Source organism: Populus alba, chromosome 17 (assembly GCF_005239225.2).
Source record: "Populus alba chromosome 17, ASM523922v2, whole genome shotgun sequence".
Lineage (NCBI taxonomy): Eukaryota > Viridiplantae > Streptophyta > Magnoliopsida > Malpighiales > Salicaceae > Populus > Populus alba.
The window spans coordinates 8,373,035-8,396,451 of record NC_133300.1 but is presented as its reverse complement, the minus strand read 5'-3'; the positions used below and the strand labels follow the sequence as shown (position 1 = coordinate 8,396,451).

Here is a 23,417-nt window from a genome sequence, read left to right as displayed (position 1 = left end):
AAGGAAAAATAAACTTAGAAAGCCTGGTACTTCCAGGTGAATAAATCACTATGAAGGGACCTCTTCTCTTGACGTGACAACACCGTGCAACAAAAATTAGTAGTGATCATGTTTGTATAAACGTGCTATTAATTTTTTCCTAGATATTTATACAAATTAAATAATTAAAATATTGTTAATAATTCATATTATTATTTTTTTTAAATCGGCAACACCTTTTTTAAATGAGAGACTATAAAATTTTTAAACATTTAAATATATAATAATTTAAATCTGATTGCAACAAACCAATTGATTTATATCAATTTGTTTCCTTGCCAATGAGTGAAGAGTTCACTCAACTTGTACTCAACCAATTTTTTTATATATATATATATATAGTCCTTCAGTATTTCTATTCCAGTATATTGGTGTACATTAATTTGGTAAATGTTTTCCAACAATTTCTAGTGTCTTGTTTTTTCTTTCCTATAATATTATGGAATTACTTTTCATAATTTCACATTTCAACATTCATTCACAACTCATGCATTTCTGATCACTATTCAAAACATCAAAATCAAACCAAATTGACATATAAATCAAAATTTTTATAAACCTTTAATTTACAACAACTCAAAACCCTAAACCACAAATTATACAAACACAAAATTAATCACTAAGTTAAACAATATATTTAACCCTAATTTAGAAAAAATCCAAAATAATAATTAAAATTAATCATATATATTTAATTGAAATTGAACCAAAAAAAAAACAACTAAAATTCAACAAAAATTGTTCTCATATGAAACAAATTCCAACGACAACATTCATACAATTATTAAAGAGCATAAAAATTAAAAAAGGAATAATGCAATAAAAAAATAACATAAAAATTCTTACCTTAATTTTCTTGTGGATTTCGGCTGAGAAGAGAAAACAATTAACAAAAAAAAAAAAAAAAAGAAGAGAAGAGAAGGACATACTTAGCACGCTTGGATGAGAAAAGAAGAGAAGAGAAGGACTTCAGGAGGTGAGAAGGAGAGAAAAAAGAGAAAGAAAGAAAAATAGAGAATGTAGAAGAAGAGAGAATAAGAGAGAAACATGTATGTGGTTATTTTAAGGATTATAGGCTTTTAGTTTGGAGCTTTCTACTAACAGTTTTATCGACTTACCAACAAAATAATTAAATATTAATATTTTTAATATTTTTGTATGTGCTTCCGTCTATATAATCTAATTAAAATTTTTAATTTTATTGAGAATTTTTAGAAACCTCAAATATCACGGATGACTTTTCATTCCCTCAATGAATCATTATGTAACGAACAATAATTAAAAGTGACATTGAAAAGTGAGCAGTTTCATTGTTCACTGGAATATACCGATAGATTTAATCTATCAGTGATATCGTATGAATTGAACATCATGAACAGTGCCATGAAGACATGAATAGTTTCAATGCTTTCTAAAATATACCAACGACCTTCTTATCGAAAAATTAAATATTATTTTTTTTAAAATTTTTTTTAATTGGTGTCTCCGTCTATAAATTATAATTGAAATCTTCAATTTAATCAAAAGTTTTCAGAAATATGGCAAATATTATTGATGACTTTTCTATTGGAAAATTAAAAATTTAATATTTTAATTTTGCAGTTAGTATCTTCGTGTATAAAGTCTAATTGAAATTATCGATTTAATGAAAACTTTTCAAAAACCCGTCGAATATTACCAATAACTTTCCCATCAGAAAATTGAGAGGTGAAAAGTTCCAATGCTTTTTATATTGGATTGAATACATCCATCTATATTGGATTGGACCTCCAACTTTTACGTCAAATTGTAGATGCATAGGTAGATGCTTTATTGAGTCTAAGAACAATGGAGAGAATATCATCTCAAGTTTGCAGATTGTCTGGACGATATTTGTTTTAAGCCCTTCTATTTGTTGTGTCTACTATCGTACTCGACATCACGGCGGCCTTAAAAATTATCATGAAAAAGAATGGATTTCTGGCAATTTTGTTCTCTTAGGGGAAAATATCTTGTTTAAGGAGTCGCCATCTAGTATTATGGTCACTAGGAACCCTAACTGGTCAACAAAGACCTTATGGTTTGGGAGTGGTTACATAAAAGGGAAGATATTATCATCCCTTAAACGTTCTGCCTGAGGCAGACTGCATTGCTGGTTTTGTTTTAAATTGCTAAATATTTATTCGCTTATGCTATGATGATTTGTTTATAATATTCCTGACTTTGACGCCAATAAATATTTGATTTCAAATAATTCCAACTCTAGCGTTGATAAAAATTCTACCACGAATAATTCCAACTCTGACATTGGTAAAAATTCGTAGCTACGAAAAAAATCAGTATATTTTCTCTTTTTTTATTCCTGATCCTAATATTGGTGAATAAATTGACAAAAATATATTTTTCCTAAGACATGCAAAATTTTTATTTTTATACTTTTCATATATATATATATATATATATGTATGTATTTTTTTTTTGGGCTGGGCTTAGCTCAACCCAAAGGGGCTGGGCTTAGCCCGGCCACTGGCCTAAGCCAGTGGCCCTACTAGTTTAATTGGATGCACGCGTGAAGCAATTTCACGCATGCATCCACTGTGCGAAGGTAATTAAATTACCTTCGCACATTTTTAGCAACTAAGTAAATTAAAACACAGTGAATAGAAAAGAATGACTTCCTCGTTTTTGGAGATCGCGAGAAGGCTTGCAGCGCGGTGGTTTTGCTCTCGTCTGCGTATGACTTTCCCCTTCTGTTTTCCTTTTGCTTTGGTGATGATGAAGGTGATGGCTTGCTGTTTGGGTTTTTTTTTTTTTTTTTTTTTTTTTTTTTTTTTTTTTTTTGCAGGGGGCGATCGAGAAGACGATGATGTTAACGTTGGTTTTTCTGGGTTTCTATGTTTGCCTTTGTCTTTGTTTTTTGGCTCTGTGTATTTTCTTTCTCTCTGTTTTCTGGGTTTCTTGTCTTATGCTCCTTGGTGTTTTTCTCTTCTTTTTTTTTCTCTGTTTATCCCCCCTCCCGCGAGGTTGCTTTTTGCCCAGCTTTTATAAGGCCAGAGGTCGATTGGCATTGTAATGGTTGGCAATGATGGCATGGGGTGCTCCATTCAATGGAGAAACATCTCTGCCTTTAATGGCGTAGCCGTTGTAGAGGAAGAAGACGAGCAAACAGTCGCCTCCCAAAATGACTCTGTTTTCCCATTCCAAAGGTTGCTTTTAATTTGGTCCTCGGAATTTCATACTTCTGCAATAAAGCCCCTGGTTAAAAAGTAATTGGATCATTGCATTTCTGCGCCATTTTCAAGCTGGTCCTTGGATTTTAATTTTTACAATTTGGGCCCCAATTAAACCCCAAACTTTGATATTTCTTCAATTAAGTCCCTGATTTCATTAATTAAATTAATTCCAAGCCAATTAAGTCCAAAAACTTATCAATTCTCCAATTAAACCCTTGATTGGATTAATTAAATTAATTTCCAAGCTTAATTAAGTCTCAAAACTTATCAATTTTCCAATTAAACCCTTAATTGGATTAATTAATTTAATTCCAAGCTCAATTAAGTCTCAAAACTTATCAATTCTCCAATTAAACCCTTAATTGGATTAATTAATTTAATTCCAAGCTCAATTAAGTCTCAAAACTTATCAATTCTCCAATTAAGCCCTTGATTTGATTAATTAAACAAGTCAAGAGTTTAATTAAATCTTTAAACTTCTAATCATGTCGCCCTTAACCCAAACTTTAATTCATTCTTTATTTATTTCATTTTTACTTGTTTTTTTCATCATCATTATTTTTATTTTTCATCATTTTTTTTTATCATTTTCAATAAATAAAATAATTAAAATAAAAGGGTCAAAAATTGGGTTATGGCATCTGCAACTTATTGGAGCATATATATTTAAAAAGGTGACTAGTCTACATAAGTGCATCCCATATTTGCTTTGGTAATAAATCCCGATAATCTAGTGAAATGAGTGTTTGGATAAATACATAGCAGTCATGACTCTTTATATCACACAATGTTTAATCCTCTAAATTCATCAACCTTGATATGTTCGAAGCATGTCCATTATAAAAATGAAGACTTTTAAGCCATTGATAGACAATTAACTGTGCATTCTTGTCTAAGGTGAAACTTGCTTTGGACTTTGCAACCTGTGACCCATTATAAACCAACCACATATTTTTATGGTGACAAAAAAAAGATATATCCATTATAACATTGATGTTGTTTTTTGTCTTTTTTTTTCACGTCTATAACCATGTTGAAAATGTTTCAAACACGTTCTTTTTAACTTGAATGACATCAAGGTTCTGACATGGAAGATTAGTCTTTTAATAAGAAAACTCTTATAAAATACTTTGCTATACCCATTTATGAGTTAAACCAAAACCAGGAAACTTATGCTTATCGGATTGAAAACTAAACACAATATCATTATACTCTGACACTATGTCATACAATTCTTCACTCAATAGTAGCTAAAGTGCAACATTTTTTTCAACTCTACCAACAAAGAAGTCACTTCTACTCTTTCTGTACTTGTAATCCATTAGTAAGAACCGATGGTGAAAAAAAAAAGATGTTTTACTGCCATTTGTTAATGTAAAAGCCTTGTTATTTTTCATATAGGATGCACATGCTAGTTTTTCATGCATGCTCCAACCATAAACATTCCATGCACAAGAAAATTATTGATTGTCCAAATCAAAGTTGCCTTTATCTGAATTTTTTTCTCTCAATACATTATATATCAAAGCCTTGGATTACCACAACTACTTCAATTCATAAATCAATGGACGAAGACAAATATTTATATTTTGACCCGGATTATTAGGAACGAGTATGACTGTAGATAAAAATATGAACTCCTGACTTATACATGTTCCTAATGACAAGTTGTAAACTAGAAGTATCACTGCTAATAAGAATGAGGAGCACCAAATGACCTGAATGGATTGAATCTGTCTATACATAATCTAAAATGCACGCTCCTTAATTTCATTGAAAACTAAGAACATACCTTATTAAAAGTTTTCTATGTTTCACTATAAAAAAGGTGCACCATCACTCCATCCACCATATTATGTGAATGATGTCATGTCATGTGCTCAACAATCTTTGGTGACATGAATAACTTATACAATTTCGGTGTGATTAAGAAATATCTATGTTTTCTATGTACAATAAGAATCCTTTCCCTGCCAAGTTTAGGCTTATAACGAGCATATCCATATGTTTTGCACTTGGCCAACTCTGTATTTTCAAGGTAGTACAACATGTACAAGTTTGAACACGTCAATTTTCTAGTATTCTAGGTCGAAGGGTTTCATCATGAATTTAACAGCATAAAGGTTATCTTTCAGCCTATTTCCTTCAGGTAAATACTTTTCACCTATTTGACAATTTTATCGTAACTGGCCTCACTCAACCCATGATTTGACTTGATAGCGAATACCTATGTAACGACTAATAATTTACTGTGATTTATGCATTTATACAATAATAATTCGTCAAAGTTTTTTGAAAGATCAAAAACTTGGTTGTGTCTACATTAGGTTCTTCATCTATGATTGGACATTGACCGCATAACTCTGATTTATTCTCATCGCATCCATAACCATATTCCTATAAGGATTGATATTGTCATCTACAACTTCATACATGTTGCTAGAACTAGAAGTTGACCCAGCCATCCTTTCTACCATGGTCTCGTGAGGAATATATATGGTTCTTCATGTACAAACCAACATATGTATTTCTCAATGATTTTTTTTTTTATAGAAGATACATCGTTACAACATCTGCATCAAAAAACTTTTTAGTTTTACATCTCTTAAATGGATATCTAATATGACCTCAACTAATATTTCTAAGATTAGATAATGCGTAATTAATAAAATCTTGAACCCTATTATAACAATCCATTCCACACAACCCTTTGGGTGAATCTTGAGATATCCATGAATGATCATCCATTACTTATATCAAATCTATATAAAATATTGACGACAACATGTATTGATTAATTATGTACACTAAATAAATTTGCAAACATGGGTTTAAATCAAACTTATTCAAACTATTTTAATAGTACAACTAATTTATTATCGATTATTTACATAAATTTAAATTTCTATACATTCACCAAAATCTCAACTCAACAATAAAATTGACAAAATATAAAAGATACCCATTAAATAAGTTATTATTTATTTCATCACAAAACACCCAAGTCATAAATTCAAAATAAATTCCATCAATTTACAAACAAATATAATTTTATAAAATCTCAAACAAACCATAACATGTACAAATTATATATTTGTACAACAAATTTCTATGAGAAAAAGCTATAAAAAAATAAACACCCAACCAAAATACATATACTACAAAAATATGCAACAAAATTAACATTTTAAAATTGAGTTCAAATAAAAAATGGATGGTTTTGCTTACTTGAAGTGGATAATTCTCAATAAAATTTGATGTAGAACAAAGATGTTGACAAACTGAGTGTTGGGGTGACTGAATTTTTAATGGGAGGTTGATTTGTGATTTTTTTAGGGGTGTGTGTGCTGTTTGTTGCAAAGAAAAATAGAGAAAGAAGAAGAAATGAGGAAGGGAGAGATAAGAGTCGCTAGTCAGGTCATAAATTATATATTATAGACGGATTTACCGTTGGGTGTTGGGGTGACTGGATTTATAATGGGAGGTTGATTTGTGATTTTTTTTAGGGGAGTGTGTGTTGTTTTTTGCAAAGAAAAATAGAGGAAGAAGAAGAAATGAGGGAGGGAGAGATAAGGGTCGTTGGTCAGGTCATAAATTATATATTACAGAAGGATTTTACCGATGGATTGAACTGATGAATTTAAAACTATCAATTCTTTTGTCTGTAAAAATAACACGTCATTGTATTTTTTGACTCTTTTTTTATTCATTCATTATTTTTTCATTGTAATTCACTTGATATATACTAATGAAATATTTGTATTGGTGTTTATGGATGAATACTGCAACGGTATATTCAATCAGAAAAATTCACCCTAAAATTTAATTCTTGTTTTATTCATTAATTGTGCTATGAATAGAGTGATTGGACAACACAACGAGGGGCAGTCCTCCCCCATTACATTACAATTGAAAATATTTATTTATAGAATAATTATATGGTAAAATAAACAGTCGAAATTCATTAAAAAAAATAAAAATGAAACAATTATTTGTGTACTCAAATAAATAAATAGAGACAGAGCAAGAGGTAACCAACATAACCTTGAATGATACTTAAGAAATCAGCAGCCTAAATGCATTAGATTATTCTAATGCATTTATAAACTGTGCAAAATGATTCCACAGCCATTAAGAGCAAGAGCAGAATGGAAGCGAGCATCGTGAGAAACTGCCATGAACAAAACACAGTGTGCTTCATAAATTTCCTTATCTTGACCTTCCATCGGCTGTTGTAATACTTGTTAACATCTTCAATCACCTTATCTAAGAAGGGAGCTTTTGTCAGCCTAATGGACTTGCACTTGCTCATCCCGTTCCATAGGTTTGCCACCTCTTGATCACTCTTCAAGTGGTTGAAGATAATGCCTCCCTCTCTAAGCAATCTTACATCTTCCTCGGTGTCAATAATCCCATTCATCAATTCAATGTACCGAGCAAAAATCATGGGTCCTGATGCATTGGATATTTCATATGCCACTAAGTTTCTAAAGACAAACTCACTGTTTGCATCTAAACTAATCATGGGGACGTAAAATATAGCTTTCTCCGTGTCGAAGTTAATGGTGGAGATGTTACCCTTGGTAGGTAAAAAACGAACACCAGTGTTAGAGAGCTGTGTGACTGAAGGAATTGCGATCTCTTCTGCCAAAGGTGGCAGCTGCTGGTTATTTCTGGAGCTCTCATTTTCTGGCTCAATGCCACGATTTGAGGCTGATAGATTCAGAAGTTCATTTAGTATTGTCCAGTAAAATCCTAATTTGCTTGTTATTGATTCTGAAGCGTTCTTGAGGCAACGCATTGGGCCTATGTTTAGTTCAGAAACCGTGTTCCAGAGCTCGCTCAAAATACTTTTCACAAGATTCAAATCAATTCCAGATCCTTCGTTTTCTTGCTCAGTTTCAGAACGATTTTCTTCAACATCTTCAGTTGTTATCTCAATCGGTAGTTCTTCCACCCTGGGCACCATAATGTCATACAAAGAGTCTAGCAAGTGGGAATGCTCCAAGACTTTAGTCTTTTCCAACTCTACCATCTTGAAAGGAGAGAGCTCTTTACATAACCCTAGTAACATGGAAATCAGCATATCATCAGCTGATTCTGCTGACATGAGTAGAAACTTAAGCACCTTTCTCAATACAAATAGTGGAATTTGATTCTCCATCATCACTATATCCCTGAGAATTACATAATGTGCCGATTTCCTCTTTGAATAATCAAGCAAATGTGTCATCCTCAAGGAAACCCTCGATAAAACTTCATTTTCTTTAACGGAATAAATTTGAAGAAACTCGAGTAAAAACGAAGCATCCAAAGCCATCATCCATGCTAGTGTCTCAGCATTGAGATTTAAGTACTTGTGGTAGCATGCCCGAATCTTTGGTTCAAGCTTTACCAATTTCTCGACAAGATTCTGAAAGTTGTCGCTTTGAAATTGGTTTTGGAGTTTTCTTGCTGCCGAAAGCTTGTAGCTCTCCATCTCACTTAGATCTGGACGCCAATAATGGTACGGACCAAGTGGAAGTTGATGTGGAGTATAAAAGTTGGGATGGCTGGACATTAGGGTTCTGGGGACAGTAAAAATGCACACCGGAATTTGATCAGTATCTTCTTCAAGTTCCCTTTCGAGCGTTCGACGGATGGTATTGACCCATTGAAACTCGTCGAATTTGGAGCTCGAAGAACCTGTCATGTTTGGTTGGTGGGAGGACACGAGGATATACTTTCTGTACGGCGATTAAGAATTTTTTTTCTTGGAAGAAAGATGAAGACAATACTGAGCTTTAAGGAAATTTTGTGGTGGGGATGGAGTTTGGATATTGAGGCGATGGTGGTACATATATGAGTTTGCGATAACCTTCACTTTCAATGATGCTAATACGACGTCATTGTACTGTTCAAAATGATAACTGCTTGAGTGTCAAAAGCTAATTCTTCAATTCAAAATCTGCGTTCCACGACCCTTAAAAATTGAAATTTTTGGTGTTATCTTTAAATAAAAATTACTGTACTAATAAACACTAAACACTGCATTTGCTATGGTCGTTTTTTAATATACTGTATTATTTTAATATATATTTTTTAAAAATACATTTAAAAAAAAAAAAAACAAACTCCAACAGCACTCTTATAAATAAAGGGAAAAACCCAGCTAAAAGTCATCTAACGAAATTTAAAGGATGCCATGGAGATTGAGCAACGTAAGAAGCCCTTAACTTGAGCTGCCGCGGTTTAGATTTTTCGACTTTATTGACTTTCTGATCTCTCTCTGCGTTTGCTATGGTCGTTTTCATTGTTCTTCTGTGGCAAGTGAGCGATTATTTGGATATTTGTTTCTCCTTTTCTTGAAGATGAGTTCTCCTTGACCGCTGACACGGAGGGAGATGATAAGATTTCTTTGACTTTTTTAAATTAGCACAGAGAATATAGGAGGACCCTTCCTTCCCGTTCGTCCCATCTTGACCGATGATGCTATCAAAACTAACTAATTGATGCTGAGTTGCGAACACGAGTTTGCTGGGTCCGCCATGGATATCGATCCACCAACCATTCATGAGTTTTTGGAGATTCCGTTTCATCAATATTCTCATGCATGCAAGGACGTTGAATGGCAGGTTTGGGAAAAAGTCTTACAGAACGTGTTGGGACTTGTATTTTCGCCCCCGAACATGCTTCCATTGCTTGTTTCAAATCCTATATAGTAACACAAAAGTCAAAACCATTCTTTTCCATTTACTTGTTTTGTTTTTCTTTTTTCAATAAAAAATTGGAAAATCTGTTCATTTGTTGATAATGTGGTGAGAACGGAAAAAAAAAAGAGCTTTTCCCATAAGAAAATAAAAGAAATATGTCAAGATTATAAATATTTTTGCATAAAAAATCCAAAATCATAATTTATAATAATAATACTATGTTTTTTTAACAGCCCTTTAAGCATTTCTTATTCTTTATTTATAGTCGTATAATAAAATTACTATTAGCTATTAATTAATTATCCCAATTAATTAAACAAATATTATATTGTTGAAAGGGATATCTGAAAATATTATTATAAAAAATAATTTTATTAATGATATAATGTTTAGATTTGGTCATTTAATACCATAAAATAAATTTGATCCACAATAAAGAATTAAAAAACCTTTCTTTAGCAGAGCTTCTTTTTATCATCCATTTAAATTTAGTTATTGGTATTAATAATTTGGTTTAGAAAATGAATCTTTATAAAATATATTATGTAAATAAATTTGAAGGTCTTCTTTACAATGAGGATATTTTGGTCATACTGAAATTCTATCTTAATTACTAGCATTTAGGATAGGCCGAACTTTACAATGAGGATAGATTTTAGGCAAGCCACTTGCAAAAATGTCCGGAATTTTCCTTTCCTAACCCATTTTCCTTCTAATTTCGTAAATTTGAACGTGATCTAAATAGAATCGAGAGGCCAAATTTAAAATTGAACTTAAAAGAAAAAAAAAGACAGAAGACCATTTGCAAATCAAGAGAAGATGGAGAAAAAAAAAGGGAAAATGAGAAAAAAAAAAAAGAAGAAGAAGAAGAAGAAGGAGAGGCCATGAGAGAACCACCGAAGCTTCGACATCAACATGTGGTGAAACTAAGAGATAGGCCTCGCCAAGAAGAATCTAACAATAACGAGGATAACCACTACAAGATTATAGCTTGTTCCAAGCAAGCCAATCAATTTCCCTCTATTTGTATTTCAATTCAGTGAATTATTGAAATACCGACAGAACATACTATCTGTAAATTTGTCGGTAAGTTATAATACCGACGAAATAATTCCGTTAGTAAATCTGTTGGTGAGTTATGAAAACACCGACCGAATTTATCCGTCTGGAAATTTGTCGGTGATGGTCGCGGCTACTGTCTAATGCCGACGGATTTATTCCGTCGGTAAATCCCTTTGTAATTGTTTTTTTTTTATTTTTTTTAATAATTAATTAGAATACATAATATAAAATGATATAAATTGATGGTAATAAAAACCAATTATGCAAATAAAATTTATATGAAGCATCAAAAACAAAAAATAAAAGATAAATAATATTCATTACACAATGAAATGTTTTAAAAAAGAACATTAAATGAAATTTTAAATGTAAATAATATTTATTAAAAATTAATATAAAGGAGGAGGACGAGGAGGCCGGCTGTTATACGACCAAAAAGGATTGGGTGCACATGTTCCACCTTGTGCCATGTTCATGACCATTTGACGAAGCTCTTCATAAGCCGCTCTTTGTTGTTCAGATTCTGCTCTGTATTGTTCTTTGAGTTGTGTGTACGTCTCTGATAGGTGGTCGCACTTTTGCTGTAAGGCCACGAACTCTTTAGATTGGGAGCTCGATACTGATTGGGAGCTCCCGATGGTTGAAGCAGTACGAGTCGTTCGCAAGTTGTCGGCCGTAGTGGACAGCCCGTAAACCCGATTCTTATTGGGTCCACCTGACGATTCAGCCTCCATCCACAAATTCGGATCGAATTCTGGATGGGTCGAAGGATCGTCCCTGTATGTCTCCCTCAACCGATTATTATAGGTCTCCGGATAATAAAAAAAGTAATCATTATATTCAATTCAATAAACATAATAATAACTTACAAAATAAAATGGTTGAACAAACATACCACAAAATGTTGAGTACGGCTGTCAACGAACTGTTGCACCCCCTTTTGGCGGTCTTGACTCCGCACGTGCGTCTCCACAAACAGCTCCATGGGGCTCGGCTCACGTCCAAGAGACGTAGCCTATAATGAAAAAAAATTTATTAACAACAAATTAATTGAACGATATATTTCATTTAAATTAATCTTACCATCCGTTTCGCATGTGCAGCAAACGAAACGGAGCCCCCGGTGTGCATTGTCACCGAGCCATGAATTGGCTGATTTCGGTTGCCAGCACCGGACTGTGAGCGTCGTGTGAACCGCTCAGACATCACGTGCTCAAGATAGTGCGGCCATATATCCTCCGGGATATATATCAGTTTGAAATCCCTCCAAACCGCAACATTGTTCCAGCCTTGGAACCCCCTATCCCTCGTAGTTTTTTTTGCCTTTTTTTGGGCTTCGTACCAAAAATCAAGCAACCTACTTCACGCAAGCAAAAATTACATTTAAACATAAAAAATTTTTGTAAAAAAAAAGTTGTATTGTTTTCGATGTTACCTAGTTGCCGCGTGATTTTCCCACACCGTCCTCACAACATTGTTATGTTCCTCGTCCCAAAGCAGGATCGATTTTGTGAATAAAAAATAATTTTTTTTAAAATTGTTAATAATTTATTTACAATTATATTAAGAATTTATTAGAAATAAGCTGAAAATTATATATTAACACGAACCTCAAATCTAGAAAACTATGCATTGATTTGAGGCATCCATTCACGATGCCTGGATATCTGACTCCATTGAAACAATGGAATCTCCATCGACGATTTAAACACCGATGATATTAGGACAACCCTATAGACTAGGACAACCCTATAGACTAGGAGTTTTATTCTAACAGAAAAGACTTGGTAAACATCTTAATTTAAGCAACCAGCTTCATCAATCCCTCTCTTAAACTAAATGCAATAGCAATTAGTTTATTCATTCAATTTTGCACACTCCCAGTTCTTCTCTAAGTTTCTGAAATGTCTCCACCTTCAAAGCCTTCGTCATCAAATCTGCTATCTACTCTTGAGTTCTACAATGCAGCAACTGAATAATACCATCATTTACTAAATCTCTCAGGAAATGGAACCTGACATCAATGTGTTTGCTTCTCCCATGCATTACTGGATTCTTGGACAATTTGATCGTAGAACTGTTGTCACACCAAATGGTGGTGCATTCTTTCTAAGCAAGTCCTAAATTTTCCAAGACCCTTCTCATCCAAACTGCTTGACTTGCACAGCCTGCGGTAGCCATAAATTCTGCCTCTGTAGTGGATAATGTGATTATAGGTTGTTTTTTTGACAACCAAGAGACTGCTCCCGAGCTCATTAAGAAGACATATTCGGATGTGCTCTTTCGATCCTCTACATCACCTGCAAAGTCACTATCTGTGAATGCGCGCAACTTGTCCCATCCCATCCCTTTTGTATAGAATGCCAAAATTTGTTGTGCCTTGCAAGTATCTCAGTATTCTCTTAGCAGCTTGTAGGTGCAACTCGGTAGGTCTAGACATAAATCGGCTGATCAAGCTTACACTGAACATCATATTTGGTCGAGTTGTTGTGAGATACACTAAGCTCCCTACAATTTGCTTGTAGTAAGATTCATCAACTTGTACTCCTTGATCATCCTTGTTTAGTTTGACACCTGGCACAATCGGGCTGCTAACTGGATTACTTTCTGCCATACCAAAACGCTTCAACACTTCTATAGCATACTTCTTTTGGCAAATAAAATTGCCATTGGCTTTTTGTATGACTTCTATCCCAAGAAAGAATCGCATCTTTCCCATATCCGTCATATCAAAAACATTCATCATTGATGATTTAAAACCATTCATCATGTCTTCATCATTACCTGTATATATCAAATCGTCAACATAAATACTCACAATGATCATCTTGCCTTCTACTCCCTTTTTAATGAATAGTGTGTGCTCATTTGGGCATGTTTCAAAGCCTTCATCTTTGAAGTATGCTGCGATACGACTAAACCATGCTCGTGGGGCTTGTTTTAGTCCATATAGAGCTTTGTGTAATTGATAAACCTTTTCTTCACTGCCCTTCTTCTCATACCCTTTCGGTTGTTCAACAAAAACATTCTCGCTGAGTTTACCATGTAAAAATGTGGACTTGACATCCAATTGATAGATTGTCCATTTTCTTTGAGCTGCTAGTGCCACAATCATTCGTACTGTGTCCATCCTTGCTACTGGGGCAAATACTTCGGTGTAATCCACTCCATATTGTTGAGAGTAACCCTTTGCTACTAATCGGGCTTTATATTTGTCTACCTCCCCAAGCTCATTCAATTTAGTTTTGTAAAGCCATTTGACCCCAATTTTCTTGGCTCCGGCTGGTAGGTCTGTAAGTGTCCAGGTCTGATTTTTCTCAATTGAATTGATCTCTGAATCCATTGCTTCTCTCCACCTTGAGCTTGCTACTGCATCTTCATAGTTTATAGGGTCTGCACCTTGCATTACAGCCATGTTGATCTCATTTTCTTCTTCATAACGTTGATGGCTGCAGACATAGTCTGACATCCATCTCGGTTTTTGTTGAAGTCTGCTACTACTTCTTGTTATGGATCCTTCTGCAATTGACGTGTCACTCACCATAATGCCCTCAGCTGCATTTGACGTGTCATTCATCAACTCAGCTTCTGCAGCTGTGACTGCATCTTCATCCCCGATCACTGCTGCATTTGCAGCAGCTTCTGCTTCCCCTGTCACTGCAACTTCATTTCCTGTTATTGCATCATTGTTGGTGTCATTAGCCATCAAATCTTCATCCACTGCATCACTGTCAGCTGATCCACCATCACTGTCTTTTGCTCCACTGTCTGAATTTTCTTCTTCATCAATTTCCACTTCATCAATGTCTCCCTACTCAAGGCTTTGCTGTATTTGATCCTCATAGCTTGCATCCCAATTCCACCTCCTTCCTTCTTCAAATATAACGTCCCTACTGATAATTATTTGTTGTGCAATTGGATCATAGAGCCTGTATCCCTTGGATTCTTCATTGACACCCAATAATACACACGCAAAGCTTCTGTTATCCAGCTTGATACGTTTGGCTTCAGGCACATGCACATGTGGAAAATTCTGAAATGCTCCACAGACGGTTTTGCACCTGTCCATGCTTCTTCTGGAGTGGTATCTTTGACTGCGAATGTGGGACATCGATTCAACACATAAACTGACCATTGCACTGCCTCAGGCCATAAAGATTTTGGGATTTTCTTTTCTGAGAGCATTGCTTGAACCATGTTCATCACCGTACGATTTTTCCTCTCAGCCACTCCATTTTGTTGTGGAGTGTATGCTGTGGTCAGTTGGCGTCTTATTCCATTATGTCTACAGAATTCTTTAAATTCATTTGAATTGAACTCCCCCACTCTATCCGTACGTAGACATTTAATAAACTTCCCAGTATCCTTTTCTACCATCTTCTTAAAGCATTGAAAGACATATAATGATTCTGATTTTTCTGTCAGAAAATATACCATGCTTTTCTACAGAAATCATCAATCAAGCATAGAAAATACCTCTTCTTGCTATTAGAAATGGGGGTCACTGGACCATAAATATCAGCATGCACAAGCTGTAATTTTTCAGTGGCTCTCCATGTGCTCTTCTTTGGGATGCTGTTGCGATGTTGTTTTCCAATTAGATAGTCAGTGCAAGTCTCTGTGGTAGGTGTGAGCTTTGGCATTCCTCGAACCATATTGTTGTTCTGTAAGATCTCCAGACCCCGATGGCTCAAATGGCCATACCTACTATGCCACAGCTGGGTGACATTTGATGTTGGTGAATTTGTGAGAAAACAGGCATCATTTCTCTCTTGCGTGTTTGCCAACAGTATGCACATTTTATTTGCAGACATGCTGGTTTGAATGATCATGCCCCTCTTTGGGTGATAAATCTTGCACATCCTTGCGTGAAATAAAAATGCAAGTCCCTTCTATTGCATTTGTCCCACACTCAGTAGGTTGTTGTGTAATTCTGGGACATAAAACACATCAGTGATGATGTGATTCATGCCATTCAATTTAAGTGTAATCTTTCCCTTCCCTTCCACAGAAATTCTGGTGTTGTTACCGAGTTTGACTTGCTGCTTAAATCCTCTGTTTAATTCACTGAATTTTTCTGCATCTCCGCTCATGTGGTTTGAACAACCAGAGTCCAAGAACCAAACATCTCCACGCTTTGCTTCATTCATCTCCACCAAAGACATTAGCAGCAATTCTTCATCTGCTTCAACATAATTAGCCTCCCAATTTGGACATTCATATTTATAGTGCCCGAGCTTGTGGCATCTATAACACTCTATTATAACTTTGTTAATAAATCCACGTCCTCTCCTGTATCCTCTTCCTCTATATGTATTCCTGCCACGTCTTCCTCTGCCTTGTCCCTCATCAAATGTAACTTTCAAGGCTTGATCTTCACTGTTAGTCCTTCAAAACTTCTGTTCGTGCACAATCAATGAGCTTTGTAGCTCATCCACAGAAAGGAGATCAATGTCTTTGGATTCCTCTATGGAACAGACAATATAATTGAATTTGTCTGTGAGAGTGCGTAAAATCTTTTCTACAATCTTCACATCTTGCATATCTTCTCTATAATTGCGCATATCATTTGCCACCATCATGACTCTGGAGAAATAATCAGTGACTGATTCACCAATCTTCATTTCTAGCACCTCAAAATCTCTGCGAAGTGCCTGAAGTTGAGCATGCTTGACTCTAGTATTCCTTTGATATTTTGTTTTCATTGATTCCCACAGCTGGTTGGAAGTGTCTTTCTGCAGAATAGTCTTCAAGATTGACTTGTCGATTGACTGGAAAAGGTAGTTTTTAACCTTTAGATCCTTGAGTTTGCAGTCCTCAAGGTGTCTTTTTTGTGCAGTAATCAATGTTTCTCCTTCATCAGGTTCTGTAAATCCAGTTTCAATGCAGCTCCAGTATTCTTTTGATCTCAGAAGATTCTCCATCAATAGGCTCCAGTGATCATAGTCCCCATTGAACCTAGGAATGATCAACAATTTTTTCCCTTCAGCAGTCATTTCTCAGTTCACTCTTAACTCTTTTCTCTCGGTGTTTCTCACAATCTTCTCACAGTGTTTCTCTCTTCTCACTCTGTTTCTCTTCTATCAGTTCACTCTAATACTTCACTCTTTTCTCTTGGTGTTTCTCACAATCTCCTCACAGCGTTTCTCTCTTTTAGGATACTGCTGTTCCTAAACTCTCTCACTCAGAATTCTCTCAACCAGGCTCTGATACCACTTTGTTACACTTAATGAACAAGAATAGCAGCTTGCTTAAAGTGTGCACAAAATGATTAAGGTTGCTTGATTATTGAATGATAAGTGTGGCTCATTATATAGCCTTACAATGGTAACGGGAAACAAATAAAGTGCAGTATTATGAGGAATCTCACAATATCAAGTAACAATATTCCTAGTGACTAGGACAACCCTATAGACTAGGAGTTTTATTCTAACAGAAAAGACTTGGTAAACATCTTAATTTAAGCAACCAGCTTCATCAATTACCCCGTCCTTTAGCTGGAGGAATCTCATTTCCACAGCTTGATGTTTACAATGCATCTGATAACAAAAAAATTAAACAGAAATCCTTCTCTGGTCCGATAACCAGTAAGCCATTGGCAATGAAGTTGGCCTTATCATCCAGTGGTCCCATTTCTGCTACTGAACTTTCACAACAAGTTTCTGGAGTGCTTGCTCATGTTGCAAATCCTCAGCCTTCTATATCCCCCAAAGTATCCCCTAGTACATCAACTCCTCTTGTTTCTTCACCCAGGATAAGTGAGCTTCATGAACTTCCCCTATTATGCATTTTTCAGTTTCTCATCCCAAATTCTGTTCATCGCGTGATTGATAATGATGAGAACGAAGCTCTGCATAATTGTGGATCATTACACATCTACTATATCTTCTCAATTGAGCAATTTTGTTGTGTTTTTGGTCCTTTTTTTTTATGATTCTTCCCCACCAAAGAATCTCAAACAAGGGAAAATTTTGATTTTCTGACACTGTTGCAAACTTGCAATCGGACGGAGTGATATTGGGATTAATACTCCCGAATCTCATTCTTGTTTGTGTTGATTGCCGAGGTTATCAAATAGTCTTGCATCTCTAAGGGGGTTGCTGTTCGATCTTTTTTATTTTTTATAAACATTTTTTTCAATTTGAGAGTTCAAGTTTCAATTAAGATAAAAACATCAACATAATCCATAACTCATTGTCTTGTAATTCGGATTAAGATGTTAATTTAATGATATTGTTTTATACTGCATGTAAGTTTTGGCATCTTCAATGTTTGTAAACTTGAAATTGTATTTTTTAATTGAAATTATTATTTTTTTTAAATATTAACATGTCATTATAAAGGAAAAATAAACTTAGAAAGCCTGGTACTTCCAGGTGAATAAATCACTATGAAGGGACCTCTTCTCTTGACGTGACAACACCGCAACTTGATAAATTTACGTTCAGAATGGCTGCCTGTGTCTCAAGTGCATGTTATTAGTTGACACTTAACAAATTATAATCATCAGAAGCGCTGCAACAAAAATTAGTAGTGATCATGTTTGTATAACGTGCTATTAATTTTTTCTTAGATATTTATACAAATTAAATGATTAAGATATTATTAATCATTCATATTATTTTTATTTTTTAAAAATCGGCAACACCTTTTTTAAATGAGAGACTATAAAATTTTTAAACATTTAAATATATAATAATTTAAATCTGATTGCAACAAACCAATTGATTTATATCAATTTGTTTCCTTGTCAATGAGTGAAGAGTTCACTCAACTTGTACTCAACCAATTTATATATATATATATATATATATATATTATATATATATATATATATATATATATAGTCCTTCAGTATTTCTATTTCAGTATATTGGTGTACATTAATTTGGTAAATGTTTTCCAACAATTTCTAGTGTCTTGTTTTTCTTTCCTATAATATTATTGAATTACTTTTTATAATTTCACATTTCAACATTCATTCACAATTCATGCATTTCTTATCACTATTCAAAATATCAAAATCAAACCAAATTGACATATAAATCAAAAATTTTATAAACCTTTAATTTACATCAACTCAAAACCCTAAACCACAAATTATACAAACACAAAATTAATCACTAAGTTAAACAATATATTTAACCCTAATTTACAAAAAAATCCAAAATAATAATTAAAATTAATCATATATATTTAATTGAAATTGAACAAAAAAAAAACAACTAAAATTCAACAAAATTGTTCTCATATGAAACAAATTCCAATGACACATTCACCAAAATCTCATCTCAGCAATATAATTGACAAAATATAAAAGATACCCATTAAATAAGTTATTATTTATTTCATTACAAAACACCCAAGTCATAAATTCAAAATAAATTCCATCAATTTACAAACAAATATAATTTTATAAAATCTCAAACAAACCATAACATGTACAAATTATATATTTGTACAACAAATTTCTATGAGAAAAAGCTATAAAAAAATAAACACCCAACCAAAATACATATACTACAAAAATATGCAACAAAATTAACATTTTTAAAATTGAGTGCAATTAAAAAATGGATGGTTTTTGCTTACTTGAAGTGGAGAATCCTCAATAAAATTTGATGTAGAACAAAGATGTTGACAAACTGAGTGTTAGGGTGACTGAATTTATAATGGGAGGTTGATTTGTGACTTTTTTAGGGGTGTGTGTGCTGTTTGTTGCAAAGAAAAATAGAGGAAGAAGAAGAAATGAGGAAGGGAGAGATAAGAGTCATTGGTCAGGTCATAAATTATATATTATAGATGGATTTACCATTGGGTGTTGGGGTGACTGGATTTATAATGGGAGGTTGATTTGTGATTTTTTTTAGGGGAGTGTGTGTTGTTTGTTGCAAAGAAAAATAAAGGAAGAAGAAGAAATGAGGGATGGAGAGAAAAGGGTCGCTGGTCAAGTCATAAATTATATATTACAGAAGGATTTACCAACGGATTTAACTGATGTATTTAAATCTATCAATAATTTTGTCTGTAAAAATAACACGTCATTGTATTTTTTGACTTTTTTTCCATTCATTATTTTCTCATTATAATTCCTTTGATATATACTGATGAAATATTTTTATTGGTGTTTATTGATGAATACTGCAACGGTATATTCAATCAGAAAAATTCATCCTAAAAATTCATTCTTGTTTTATTCATTAATTGTGCTATGAATAGAGTTATAGGACAACACAACGAGGGGCAGTCCTCCCCCATTACATTACAATTGAAAATATTTATTTATACAATAATTATATGGTAAAATAAACAGTCGAAGTTCATAAAAAAAAAATAAAAATGAAACAATTATTTGTGTACTCAAATAAATAAATAAATGAATAAATAGAGACAGAGCAAGATACCACCAACATAACCTTGAATGATACTTAAGAAATCAGCAGCCTAAATGCATTAGATTATTCTAATGCATTTATAAACTGTGCAAAATGATTCCACAGCCATTAAGAGCAAGAGCAGAATGGAAGCGAGCATCGTGAGAAACTGCCATGAACAAAACACAGTGTGCTTCATAAATTTCCGTATCTTGACCTTCCATCGGCTGTTGTAATACTTGTTAACATCTTCAATCACCTTATCTAAGAAGGGAGCTTTTGTCAGCCTAATGGACTTGCACTTGCTCATCCCGTTCCATAGGTTTGCCACCTCTTGATCACTCTTCAAGTGGTTGAAGATAATGCCTCCCTCTCTAAGCAATCTTACATCTTCCTCGGTGTCAATAATCCCATTCATCAATTCAATGTACCGAGCAAAAATCATGGGTCCTGATGCATTGGATATTTCATATGCCACTAAGTTTCTAAAGACAAACTCACTGTTTGCATCTAAACTAATCATGGGGACGTAAAATATAGCTTTCTCCGTGTCGAAGTTAATGGTGGAGATGTTACCCTTGGTAGGTAAAAAACGAACACCAGTGTTAGAGAGCTGTGTGACTGAAGGAATTGCGATCTCTTCTGCCAAAGGTGGCAGCTGCTGGTTATTTCTGGAGCTCTCATTTTCTGGCTCAATGCCACGATTTGAGGCTGATAGATTCAGAAGTTCATTTAGTATTGTCCAGTAAAATCCTAATTTGCTTGTCATTGATGCTGAAGCGTTCTTGAGGCAACGCATTGGGCCTATGTTTAGTTCAGAAACCGTATTCCAGAGCTCGCTCAAAATACTTTTCACAAGATTCAAATCAATTCCAGATCCTTCGTTTTCTTGCTCAGTTTCAGAACGATTTTCTTGCTCAGTTTCAGAACGATTTTCTTCGACATCTTCAGTTGTTATCTCAATCGATAGTTCTTCCACTCTGGGCACCATAATGTCATACAAAGAGTCTAGCAAGTGGGAATGCTCCAAGACTTTAGTCTTTTCCAACTCTACCATCTTGAAAGGAGAGAGCTCTTTACATAACCCTAGTAACATGGAAATCAGCATGTCATGAGCTGATTCTGCTGACATGAGTAGAAACTTAAGCACCTTTCTCAGTACAAATAGTGGAATTTGATTCTCCATCATCACTATATCGCTGAGAATTACATAATGTGCCGATTTTCTCTTTGAATAATCAAGCAAATGTGTCATCCTCGAGGAAACCCTCAATGAAACTTCATTTTCTTTGACGGAATAAATTTGAAGAAACTCGAGTAAAAACGAAGCATCCAAAGCCATCATCCATGCTAGTGTCTCAGCATTGAGATTTAAGTACTTGTGGTAGCATGCCCGAATCTTTGGTTCAAGCTTTACCAATTTCTCGACAAGATTCTGAAAGTTGTCGCTTTGAAATTGGTTTTGGAGTTTTCTTGCTGCCGAAAGCTTGTAGCTCTCCATCTCACTTAGATCTGGACGCCAATAATGGTACGGACCAAGTGGAAGTTGATGTGGAGTATAAAAGTTGGGATGGCTAGACATTAGGGTTCTGGGGACAGTAAAAATGCACACCGGAATTTGATAAGTATCTTCTTCAAGTTCCCTTTCGAGCGTTCGACGGATGGTATTGACCCATTGAAACTCGTCGAATTTGGAGCTCGAAGAACCTGTCATGGTTGGTTGGTGGGAGGACACGATGATATACTTTCTGTACGGCGGTTAAGAATTTTTTTTCTTGGAAGAAAGATGAAGACAATACTGAGCTTTAAGGAAATTTTGTGGTGGGAATGGAGTTCGGATATTGAGGCGATGGTGGTACATATATGAGTTTGCGATAACCTTCACTTTCAATGATGCTAATACGACGTCATTGCACTGTTCAAAATGATAACTGCTTGAGTGTCAAAAGCTAATTCTTCAATTCAAAATCTGCGTTCCACGACCTTTAAAAATTGAAATTTTTTAGGCTGTGTTTTTTTTTTTTTTAATATTATTTATTTTATGGTTTTAGATTAACTTCATATATTAGTATTAAAAATAAAATAAAATATATTATTTTAATATATTTTTAAATAAAAATTATTGTACTAATAAACAATAAACACTGCATGCTATCACAATCTTAAATAATGCCTCAATGTCGTGTTGTTAATAAGACAAATCACTCATGCCTTAATTTTTTTTTGTCTGATTCCACCCCTGCTCATGCATGCAATGACGTTGAATGGCAGGTTTGGTAAAAAGTCTTACAGAACGTGTTGGGACTTGTATTTTCGCCCCTGAACAGGGTTCCATTGCTTGTTTCAAATCCTATATAGCAACATAAAACCATTCTTTTCCATTTACTTGTTTTGTTTTTCTTTTTTCAATGAAAATTTAGAAAATCTGTTCATTTGTTGATAATGTCGTGAGAACGGAAAAAAAAAAAAAAGGAGCTTTTCCCATAAGAAAATAAAAGAAATATGTCAAGATTATAAATATTTTTGCATAAAAAATCCAAAATCATAATTTATAATAATAATACTATGTTTTTTAACAGCCCTTTAAGCATTTCTTATTCTTTATTATAGTCGTATAATAAATTACTATTAGCTATTAATTAATTATCCCAATAAATTAAAAAAAAATATTATATTGTTGAAAGGGATATCTGAAAATATTATTATAAAAATAATTTTTATTAATGATATAATGTTTAGATTTGGTCATTTAATACCATAAAATAAATTTGATCCACAATAAAGAATTAAAAAACCTTTCTTAGTTTAGCAGAGCTTCTTTTATCATCCATTTAAATTTAGTTATTGGTATTAATAATTTGGTTTAGAAAATGAATCTTTATAAAATATATTATGTAAATAAATTTGAAGGTCTTCTTTACAATGAGGATATTTTGGTCATACTGAAATTCTATCTTAATTACTAGCACTTAGGATAGGCCAAACTTTACAATGAGGATAGATTTTAGGCAAGCCACTTGCAAAAATGTCAGGAATTT

At 33.9% G+C, this 23,417-nt stretch overlaps 2 protein-coding genes across 2 annotated transcripts; both read right to left on the bottom strand.

Moving 5' to 3' along the window:
- Positions 1-7,332: 7,332 nt before the first annotated feature.
- On the bottom strand, positions 7,333-8,980 carry LOC118038128 (putative UPF0481 protein At3g02645). The gene has a single exon (XM_035044422.2). It carries the CDS (start codon positions 8,941-8,943, stop codon positions 7,333-7,335), a length of 1,611 nt encoding a protein of 536 aa, XP_034900313.1. The 5' UTR covers positions 8,944-8,980.
- Positions 8,981-20,458: 11,478 nt separating this feature from the next.
- On the bottom strand, positions 20,459-22,093 carry LOC118038129 (putative UPF0481 protein At3g02645). Its single transcript, XM_035044423.1, has one exon. It carries the CDS (start codon positions 22,091-22,093, stop codon positions 20,459-20,461), a length of 1,635 nt encoding a protein of 544 aa, XP_034900314.1.
- Positions 22,094-23,417: the final 1,324 nt, after the last annotated feature.

Excerpts from the sequence above, each read along its gene's own strand:
- LOC118038128 (XM_035044422.2), bottom strand. The coding sequence starts at position 8,943 with ATGACAGGTTCTTCGAGCTCCAAATTCGACGAGTTTCAATGGGTCAAT.
- LOC118038129 (XM_035044423.1), bottom strand. The coding sequence starts at position 22,093 with ATGACAGGTTCTTCGAGCTCCAAATTCGACGAGTTTCAATGGGTCAAT.